This window comes from Hydractinia symbiolongicarpus, chromosome 11 (genome assembly GCF_029227915.1).
Source record: "Hydractinia symbiolongicarpus strain clone_291-10 chromosome 11, HSymV2.1, whole genome shotgun sequence".
NCBI classification, from domain to species: Eukaryota; Metazoa; Cnidaria; class Hydrozoa; order Anthoathecata; family Hydractiniidae; genus Hydractinia; species Hydractinia symbiolongicarpus.
Genome location: NC_079885.1, coordinates 7,347,035 through 7,358,501, shown reverse-complemented (window position 1 = coordinate 7,358,501; position 11,467 = coordinate 7,347,035). Strand labels below are relative to the sequence as shown.

Below are 11,467 nucleotides of genomic sequence, written 5' to 3'. Positions count from 1 at the left end.
GGCTTGCGCGTTTTTGAATTACTGGAGCAAAACTTTTTAAATTTTATTTTGGTTATCTCCTTTTTGCACAGACGTATTTAATCGCCGTTGGAAAGCCATTTTTTCACCCTCTCACTTCGAGTAACAGCGCCCCTTTCCCACACTGTAACGCGGTTATTTAAATTGATTGGACAAGACCATTGCATAGAGGCCTTTAAGACCATGTGTGTATACTCCTTGAAAGCTTGATATTTAAGTTTAGACGCTATACTGATATATACTGTGTCAATTACTGCATAACGTTTTGTTGGGATAAGTGACTCCAAACATGTTTAAAATTGAAATTTCTTAGTGGTCAGATCTACTTTTTTTGTAAATTTAAATTTGCGATCGTAGGAAATAAACGCGGGGCCTTTTGTTACGTTTTTTGATTTAATGTTTTTAAGAGCAAAATGTTCTTTTTCAATATATATTCCGAAGTGTTTGTTTCCAATAACTTATTGCTGTATCCTCTATATCACTCTCACTTTCAACATAATTGTGAGAATATATATCATTGCTCTACAAAAAAGTAGAAACGTCATTCATTTCAAGAAAGGCGTTTATTTGAAACGAATATTTTGTGCTAAGAGACATTCAGCTGCATCATTTCAATGTGCGTCTGTGCAATATATGACTCCTTCAATTTTGTCTGATATCCTCACATGGATGGCACGTCATTCTTTGTGATGACGTGTATATGTGCAAAAAAATAACACGTTGAAACAGGAAACCGATTTCTTTGCTAGATTTTGCTCATGTTATTGTGTTTTTTTAAGATAAAGCGTGTAAATAAGCAGTTTTTTTTCGGGATTATATATATGAACTGTAATATATTCAGTTCTTTATTTGCATGAAAGTTTATATATTCTGAAGTTTATATATTCTCAACTTTGGAGCAAGAAATAGCCATGTGGTGACGGAGAAGGTTAGTGACAACGCAGGTTAGCTTATTTCATCGTCTTTTTAGACGCTTTTTTCAAAAGAATATTAAAATTCTAACCAATCTGGTTATTTTTCTAATTTCTCCATTGTTCTAAACAATAGATCTATTGCTTTTAACCTGAAATCTCAGCCTGGTATTCTTATACAGCATATTGTTATACAAAAACGTCTATTTATAATTATTTGCGGAAGAAAATTTTTGCGAGGCATATTTTTTTTGGATGAGTGGTCCCAAAATGCTTTATTTTGCGGAATATATTTGCGACTACCGTCTTTCGTTGCACTCTACACCTAAGTTCCTAAGTCCTTAAGTCTTCAAAGCGGATACGTAAGTAAATTCTAAAGAGTTAAACTTTTAGGGAACACCATCAAATCTGCTTTGTCGCTACTTATATTATTTGCTTCATTTGGTATGCTGTATGCGGAATCTTTTCTTGAGAAACCCGTTACCATGAAGTTAATTTCATAGTTGGCCGCGAAAAGAGCCCGACTATGATGTTTAAACCGAGATTGATCAAAAGTTTCTTGCCCAACAAATTCTCTGAGAAACTTTGTGCTCATCAAGGTTTTTTTGAAGTTGGAGTGATTGTGGGTGTGGATTTCACCTCAAAACATAAAAATAATAACATTATTGGGTGGAAGCATGCACGTATCAGTAAGTAGGTAAGTAACAGGAAGTTTTAATGTTTTTCCGAATGTAGCTATGTTATAATACCGTTAGAGATACATTGCTCTATCCTGCTTGTCTGCCACACAAGCCGATTAGTGGTTAGTAGATGGCACTATTTGTGGAACAACACAACATTTAAAGTGCACCGGAGTGGGGACTAGAACCTGAAACCTTACAAACACAAGCCGAATGCGCTACCACCACACCATCTCAGCCCTTTATAGTTTTCTATTACCCTGTGGAAGAAGGCCCTAATTTTAGTTAGATTTTTTTAAAATATAAGCTTTTCACGATCCATTCTGATGAAATGTGATGAAATAATATAATATACCGAATATTTATTTATATAGCCACTTATATATTTATATAGCCATGCGGGTCATGTGTTCGAGTATATACATTAAGTATACACCGCTTTTGCTACCTCTAGCGCCTATAGTGCTTGTATTTTTAGGAGACGTTTTTGGATACTAGTGTAAACTTACAGTATTATTTTTTCCATAAAGAGATCTGCTACGAATTTTACACCGCAATTTATGCAAGTCGGCATAAAAATCGCCTTTGCGCTTCAGCCGAAAACGCTAAGCATTTTGCGTTACATAACACGTCTAAAAATTAAATATGTGCTTTAAAAAACTCAAGTGGACAAAAGTTTTTGCATTTTTCGAGGACTACTCCAAATAAGAACACAGTAAAACAGTTTCAACCACAGTTTACACGTACACATGTACGCTTTTGTCAGAGAGTTGGGATTGATAAAACGTCTCTTCTTCGCCAGGTATGGTCGAATTTCCACTAGGAAATACAACATATTGTAACGTATTATTTTGGGTTTAATGATTGGCTCAAAAGAGAACTATTCTAAGTTAATCTTTTGTTTGTTTAATTTTTTTGTTTGATATGTTATATTATTAGTATATTGTCCTGGAGAAGGAGTTGCGCGAGGCCATGTGATTTGGTGGGGTCACGTGACATCTTTGTTTACATTTTTTGTACGCATTAGTTTTTTAACAGTTTTCTAAGAGAAGAACAACGTTTTTGGGTTTTTTAAAAAGTTTACATATGAGAAGGATAACACGACATTGGTTGCCATGACGAAAATAATTGATCAAATAGTTTTATTGGTCCATATAAACTTATTTAGCAGATTATTGGTATTGTTTTAAAAAATCACAAAGACAAAAAAATTAAATAATTGTAAAAGAATAAACGAGGCGTGTGAGATAATTATTTTCTAAATTTGATAACTTTAGCGATAAGGTGATCTCGCAGTAAAGCATAGGCTAATAATCAATAAACTTCCGCTTAAAATATCACGCAGCTGTCTTTGCTTAAATAAATTCCTGTCTAAATGTGTCTTTAGGAAAATAAAATACCGTTCCAGCAGGAGGAAGGTTTTCGATTTTCGATTATTAACGTAGAAAAAGTAGTATTTATCACCGATTGGGACAGAAGTAATGACTGAGTGATAGGGGAGACATTTTCGGTAAGTATTCTTTTGTTCTTTTAAGAATGTCTCCCAAATAGAAAACCGTACACTTAACGTCAAGCCAACGTTAGAAAGAAAGCTTTAACCATTTAATGTTCAACTATTTTAAATAGAGAAACATCTATTTTTTGAAGAAGGAAAAGTATTTGAAACTGAGTTATCGTCTATACTTTTCCTAGTTGGTCTGGGGGCACCTGTATGCCAAATATTTAGTCCCATACGCTTCAGAGCTTTAGATATTGGCTATTACTCGAAACGACCCCTGAAAATCTCTATGGAATCCTTAAAAGAAAATAACTTTCGTACTTAAAACTTACAAGACAGCTTTGTTTCGTTGAGTGGAATCTTTCTGGAAATTTACTGATCCAATTACCCGATTTTTTGGAATTTTACCAAAAGAACAGAAAAAAGTCGGAATTTCAGGCATTTTTCGGCTCCCTATTCATGCGATCTATGTACAAACCAGGAAATATGTTTAATAAATTTTATTTAGTTGTCAGAAACTTTTATCTGGATGTTAAAATTCGCTTTTAGAAGGTTAGTAATTGAATTTCAAGCAGATAGTGGTATATTAGACAAATTTTAAGCTTTCGATGACGTCACAGAAAACATGCTGACTTAAGCAAAAATTTATGGCTGCCATTTTTTTCTTCCATAATATGTTCGAAATACCCCGGACCAAATAAAGTTAAGTGGTGTATGCCCCAGTGGTTATGACTTCAGGAATTGATAATAGAACAATAAGCGTTTTTAATTTTATTTTTAGTGCAGGGATGGAAGGGGTTGAAACTAACCGTCGAATTAATATTCAATATACATTTTTAATTTCTGAATCATTACTCACAATGGAGCTGACGAAAGTATTATGACATGTTTGAATTATAATGTGTTACTTTTATTTCTTAATTACCATTTTTTAGTACCTATTTTTTTATGAAATTATTGTACGTGTTTTTGGAACAATAGATTGATTCCTTTCAAATTAAAGCAATGTACTTTCTGACCATATGGCAGCTGATCTTGTATAGAAATACCTACCTCCTGGGAACTACAGAATAAGCAGGCGATTCTTTATCCTTACTATATAAACAAACGGATAAAAGTATTGTCAGAGCGACGACATTAACTGAGTTCCGTGAGAAAAGTGAAATAAGAAATGCTTGTTCGCGTTATAATTGCTCTTTAAGAAGGTTTTACGAAAAAAGGGGCGGCAACGTGGTAAGATAAATACAATGTAAATTCAAGTTAGGTTTACACTTGTTTTTTCGTCTTTTGAGGAACGATTCTTCAAGGACAGTATGTTGTTGTTAATAGAGTTTTCATTTGTTTGTTTATTTGTTTATTTGTCTGTTTGCTTTCTTTTTGTTTTGTTTTTTTGTTTGTTTAAACCCTATTCGTGTTGTGGTGAAAGGCGATTTATTTCCCAACTTTTATGGAATATTTTCGGGTTGAGTTAAATCGTGCATAATTTTTTTCTTATAAAACTTATAAAATGTTTTTAGCCACTTACGGCGGTAAGAGAGTTAATCATGTTCACGTAATTTTATGCCCTTGTTAGTAAATTTAGCATAAAAATGGAGAATTGTACCTAGCCGCCATCCCTGTTTAAAGGTAAAAATGTTCCTTAAACAAAAAAACAACTCGAGTTATGATGTGCCTAAGAATACTCAAAAACACCCACTCATATTCTTTGTCAATAAAAATAACAGCACCGCCAAAAGGAGAGTAAAAAAAATTCTATACTTTTCACTCTCTAACAACGTTTAAGGCAAATTCTCTCTTTGGACTTGCGCTGCGCCAGTCCTGGTCATTATCCAGGTAAAGAATTGGTATGCCAAATCGCCAATAGGCAATTTTTCTTCTGTTTTTAATACTCTGTAGCACTAGCGGGGATGTTCTTCAACTTCTCCTGAACAAGTGAGACTTGCTGAAAACTTTTATAAACTTCGAATAACCAAGCCGTATACACTCTGCTCTTAAAAAAAGGGACAGCAGTTGTAGAACTCTTAAAACTAATATGACGTATAAATAAAAGCAAGTGAAGAAAAATATCCAACAATTAAACAGCCATTTTCCGCATTATAAAATTTGTCTTTCAGAATCAGCATTATAAACAAAATCAATCGTCTGACATTCCCCACGAATTTTGGTAATGTTGGGATGGGTGTACATAAAAAAATGGGCCCAATTGAACACAACTTTTTAAGTATTTGGGCATTTATATAGTTAAAGAGTTAAATGAAGGTATTCATACGACTGCACTATCCGCTCTGAGTGGAAAGAGCTAGGGAGCTTTTGCACAACCTTGGACAATGAAGTAGAATGACCGCTGACTTACGTAAAAAGATGCGAGTTTCTCTCAAAAAGTTGAACTTATTCGACTTTTTAGCGCGTTTTTTTTCTTTTGAGCGTTTTAAGCAATAAAATTCAGGGAAATGTAAACAAAACAAAATTTCTTCTGCACTTTTTTACTTATAAAAAAACAACACCAGAAATAAGTGTTTAGTGTAAGCAGAGCAAAGAGACCTGTTAGCATTGAATTTATGAATAAAAGTTATGGATTCATAGATTCTTTTTAAATTTTCCTGACTAACACAAAAATCAACTACTTGTTGGAGAACATTGGTATTTAAATTCATAAAATAACAGTAAATAAATAACTGTCCCTTCTTTCCTGAAAACGTTTTCTCATCTTTTTTAGTTTTTGTTTCCTATTACGTATTCTTTTAATATGCTGCCATAAAAGCAAAGTTGTTATTATTTTTAAATTTCGTAGCAAAACGTTTTTTCTGGCAGCCATTTTATTCTGAACATCTTTTTCTCTCAAGCGGGAAATTGATTTCCATTAAGTTCGAACTCAAGTGCTCCCGAGTTTTACCTGCTCAAGCGAAAAATGCAGTCGTATAGAAACTTACCTTAACCTTGCATTGAAGAGATGTGAGAACCGCATATTGAGCATGAACATGAAAACTGAACACATATCTTCTTCAGATTTTCTGCTCATATTCGGTACGTGAATACGCTGAAGGTGATGCAAAAACAACCGAAAAAAGGCTTACAGTTCCGTAAACATACGTCTGTTGTCTAGATCTGGATATCTAGAACTGGATATCTAAATGCCGAATGTTGGGGAAAGAAGACGTTACATTGTCTTTGCATTGTTTTTTTGTTTATTTTCTGCAGTGTTTTGATTTTGTACCTGATATCGGCATTATCTTGCCGTCTGAAATAGCATGAAATGTCTTATACTACAATTTACATACGCAACATCTGCATTGCTACTAAATAAACTGTTTTAATAAATACATGTTATGTTTCAGGTGTCAAAAATATACGTTAAAATGAGTATCCATACGGAAGAAACAGAGCTGTTACTATCCGGCAAAAAAGATGTCCCCAATTACACAACCGATGAACTTGTTCTTCCAGAAACACGAGTTCTACAACGCTCGTTAAAGTTCAAACATGCATTTGCATTGATTCTGGGAAGCTTAATTGGATCAGGCATGTTCGTTTCGCCAGCACTTGTAGCGCAAAGATCTCCAAATATGTTTACCGCTATAGCGATTTGGATGTTGGCAGGAGGCTGTGCACTTCTGGGTTCGCTTTGTTACAGCGAGCTTGCGTCAATCATAAAAAAGACTGGCTCATCTTATATCTTCGTATTTGAATGTTATGGTGATGTGATGGGGTTTGTGATCTTGTGGTCTACCAATCTTATTACTGCACCATTTGATATAAGTATCTTATCGTTAACATGTGGTTTGTACGCATGCGCACCGTTTTTCTCAGATCACACATCAACTACGTATATTTGGACCTCAAAAGTTGTTGCACTAGTTGCCTTACTGTTCACCATTATTGTTGCTTGTTTCGGTCTGAAAGCATCAGGAAAAGTTCAAATGTTTCTGAGTGCTGCTCAGTTCTCTGTTATTGCCTTTATCGCCGGTTTAGGTGTATACCAAGTTATCCACACGGGTGATGCACCAAATCTTCGCCCAAATGTTATGTTCAATAATACACTGGAAGGTCTAAAAGATGTAGGCTCGCTTGGATTAGCTATGTTCAACGCCTTGTTTGCATATGATGGGTGGTTGTTCATTGCAAGTTTTGTTGAAGAAGTCGAGAAACCAAGTAGGACTATACCATTACTGTCATTTACTGTGATGCCTTTGGTAACTTTATGCTATGTGTTGGTGAATATAGCTTGTCTGACAGCATTAACTAAGGAAGAGATGGCAATTTCTCCTGTTGTCATTAGTACCTTTGGTGAGAAAGTTGTAGGCAAAGCCATGACTTACGTTATACCTATATTGGTTTCAATATGCTGCATTGGCAATTTAAATGGATTATTCTACTTCTTGCCGAGATCTATTTTGTCAAGTGCGAGAGAGGGACACTTTCCATCGGTGTTTGCAATGATCCACAAGAAGTCATCAGCTCCTATACCTGCGATTTTATTTATTGGATTTATTGGTTGTTTGGTGACGTTGTTTTCAAGGAATATAGAAACAGCAATGTTTTATTTTAATTTATCATTGTGGATCGGATATGGTGTAACGATATCTACAGTGATAGCTTTTAGATATAAATATCCTAGTAAAGAACGAACGTATAAAACGTGGATCTCAACCCCCGTCTTTATGGTAGTACTTTCGGTTGCGTTAGTTATTGCTTCAGCCACAAAAGCACCGATTAGTGCTGGTATATGTTTAGCCTTCATGTCAATAAGTTTTCCTTTGTATTTCGCATGTATACGTTGGAACTGGTTTGCGTTTTTAAAATTGGAGAAACTTTGTTTGAAACTGTCACGATATACACCGTTGGTGAAATGTGTTGTGGAGGACGAAGAAGATTAATGAAGTGAAGTGAGGAATCGAAAGCAAAAAAATACTTATTATAACATTTATTTCCTTGTAATTATTTCCATATCTTTACCTTAGTTGATTAGTAGGGTACATATGTAATGTTATGTCGATCTTTTAAGTGATTATCACCTTAATCTGGGATTTCTTGCGGCTAAACACGCTTTTTTTCCAAAAATATTTGAAAAAGGTCCCCACAAAAGGATTTTTTTACAGTAAAAATTTGTAGCTATTACTGATAACGTCAAAGAAAACGCAACAGCTATTGTGTTACGGAAATTATAATCGATATACTTTTAAAGGTCCGATCAAATCCAGTATTGAACCTTTTTGACTGTTTTAAAGGCTGAGTGCCACTTTTTTATAAAACACGCTGTTACATAAAGTGTGTATAGTAAAAAGAATAGTAATTGTCTGGTGCGATGACAAAGCTATCTTCCTTTTTGTGGTAATATTGTTTTGCTTTTTTCCGTCAAAAGTATAGACCGACTAAAGTTTCGAACAGACTAATCTATCTATTCTATTTTTGCAGTATATGTATGTCGTGTGGAAGGTATATTTTAAATAATTATGCATCTTCGTTGTTCGTTGAACACACTTAGATTCTTCGGATCTGGTGTAACCGTAAATAATTACTCCCTGAAAAAAGTACTCTCCCAGTAATAATTTCCTTAAGTTTGTTTGTTTTTCTATTCTTTAAAGCTCTAATAATCTATTATTTATTTCATTTATGAATTTTTAAGTTCAAGCAGTTCATGTTTTCAAGATTTTATAAAATTTCAAGCTTTGAAAAGTTTTTTTCTCTCGTGATTTGTTAGCTATAGTATTTTGTTTTTAAACTCAAAACCGATTGTGCATTTTTGTATTTGTTAAATTTATTTTCTATTTATTTTATTACAGTTTTTCGTTGTAAGGTTACTACCTTCCATATTATGAGAAAATGATCGTGAAATGATTATTCTAAAGTCAAGTTCAGCTGCATATATACCAACCATTTATAAGAAACAATTAAAATCATTTGATTCTGAAAGCTTTTTGTATTGACACTTTTTTAAACAACTCTTGCTTCTTATAAAAACTTGTATATATATAGATTCTATTGGTCCCACTGAAAAAGAGAAGCCAGACCCACCCCACCAGATTTTTAACTCTTTCGGCATTCCACTGTAAGTTCTCTTAATAAATTCTTTTTGTAAACAGCATTATAATGGTCATTTTTTTTTTATTTATTAAGATAGGGTAGTGAGAATTTCCTGCGGGGTGTAATAATTTTCTGGTAAATAGATAGTCCCGGGAGTAACAATATCCCGGGATATAAGTACTGGGGAGTACTTATTTCCTAGTAAATTATTACTGGGGAATAAACTTTTAGGGGAGTATATTTTACAGTGACACCGGCTTAGTTGTCTTTACTGTCATGACTGCCATCAGATTACTCGTTACGTTTGCAGTGCAAATATTGGCGGTTCAGCTTTGACACAAAATTTTTGCGTTTTGCGGGAAATTTTTCGCTGGAGAGGGACTCTTTAGTTTTATAAGTTTTGTGTTATAACAGCAAACCAATTTTCAGAGACCATTTGATTTTGTTTTAAAACTTTCTAAATTTTCCAAAAACGTTTCCTCCACGTACCTTCCTTTCCTTAAAGCACAGAAATATTTTTAACACCTCAGTAATGCGGGAAAACGGAAAGTTTCACTTTTCACAATCAAGTATCTCAACCAAAGGCTACTTTCTTGCCTTTGATACTGACTATATATTTTTTTGCTTATTTACAAACTCAACCTAATTTGAAATTAAAAATACTGCGATCAGAAATGTCAACTCATTAACAACTAGTGACCCGTCAACTCATTAACAACTAGTGACCCGTCAACTCATTTACAACTAGTGACCCACTTTCCCGCTTATGGACACATTGAAAGCAACTTCTGTATATAGGAAGCGATTTCTCTAGGCAATGGTAAAATAACAAGGACGTCCACTGTCTATGTCTAGCGCACATTTAAATGAATAAACTTGTAAAAATTGTAACTAAATTACAAGGAAACGATAGATCCCAAGAAGAAATTAATAATCCGAATTCTACTACCCACGATGCGAGACCCTTAATAGAGGGCTATCTTTTTTAACAAGACATTTTCAATACAAAATTAAGAATATTATCGACAACGAACCGTTCGGTAAATTTTGACACCATCAAAGTTGGATTTCAAGTGAGAGGAGCCCACACATTCACTTCTTATTACCTCCAGTGAAGAAAATTTCGCGAGAACAAAGTTTTGCGATCAAGGGCCTATAAATAGCGAATTTTCTGAAAAATATTTTCGCCGGTTCAATCTGGAAGAAATGTTTGGCGAAAGAAACATTTCTAAAAATCAGGCATTTTTTATATTTTAGGCCTGTTCACAAATGGACCCGGAAGCTCTTTTATTGTGAACAGAATTTTCCCGACGGATAATTCTGATGCCAAAATTTTGTCTTAAATAAAATATGTAGTCAAATGAACATTACTTTATCAATCATCAAAAATTTCACAGTTAATTTTCGCGAATGGGAACTACAGTCTACTCTTGATAAAGTCAGGGAGAACTGAGCACTATGAAGTTGGAAATAAAGTGGGCGAACAATTTCCTTCGCCAATATCATCAAAATAACGTATATTTACAATATCACTTGATCGGCTAAGAAAAAAGTGCTTACCAGGCCTAAAAACTCCAAATTAGGTACTGATGACGTCATAAGGACAGCCATTTTTAGAACTTGTGTGTATATCGATCGAAAAGTAAATGGTAAATGTGAAATTTGAATAGTTGAAAACGTTCGAAATAAATATGTCACTAATTTTCATCAATAAAAAATACAAAAATAGGAAATAGCGCCAACATTGTCGCTAGCGTAATTTGTCTTGACGGGGGATTAGATTTTTTTGTGTCGTGCTGTTACTGTGCCAAAAAGAGATAAAATTGAAAACATTTCTTTGTCCACTAAAATTCCGTAATTTCGTCATTTTAGCAACCCAATTCTCCCTGACTATAAGTGGAATCACGGGTAAGTGGAACTTTTGTAAGTTCCCCGGTTCCTTGAATTTGCATTAACAAACCTCTGTTTTCTTATTCGGATAAGTGGAACCCTTGATGAATGGAACATTCGATAAGTGGAACCATTTTTTTTGGTCCCCTGAACAATATTTATTTATATAAGTGGAACTTTTCAAAAGAAAAATCATCTACAGTACGTTCGAATCATTTTAATTATTCGTAAATTCCTCGGTCTCCCGAGATTTCAGATAAGAGAGAAGCTCGATAAGTGGAACTTTTTCTCGGTTTCATAGAGGTTCCACTTATCGAGTAATTCGGATAAGTGGAATATTCGATAAATGGATCCATTTTTTTCGGTCCCGTGGGGGTTAAACTTATCAAGAGTAGACTGATAATTAAATTAACGAAATTCTCTTCTCGCGAAAACTTTGATTAGTTAAT

General features: G+C 34.1%; 1 protein-coding gene across 2 annotated transcripts; it reads left to right on the top strand.

Moving 5' to 3' along the window:
- Positions 1-774: 774 nt before the first annotated feature.
- Positions 775-9,683, top strand: LOC130613857 (large neutral amino acids transporter small subunit 1-like). Of its 2 annotated transcripts, none has more exons than XM_057435214.1 (2): positions 775-946; positions 6,443-9,683. In XM_057435214.1, the coding sequence occupies exon 2, from the start codon at positions 6,464-6,466 to the stop codon at positions 7,979-7,981; it is 1,518 nt and encodes a 505-aa protein (XP_057291197.1). In that variant the 5' UTR covers positions 775-946; positions 6,443-6,463; the 3' UTR covers positions 7,982-9,683. The 2 variants fall into 2 exon arrangements, with proteins under 2 accessions (XP_057291197.1, XP_057291196.1); XM_057435213.1 differs by lacking the exon at positions 775-946 and adding an exon at positions 2,569-3,119.
- Positions 9,684-11,467: the final 1,784 nt, after the last annotated feature.

Bases quoted from the DNA above. Each gene is read 5' to 3' on its own strand.
- LOC130613857 (XM_057435214.1), top strand. From the start codon at position 6,464: ATGAGTATCCATACGGAAGAAACAGAGCTGTTACTATCCGGCAAAAAA.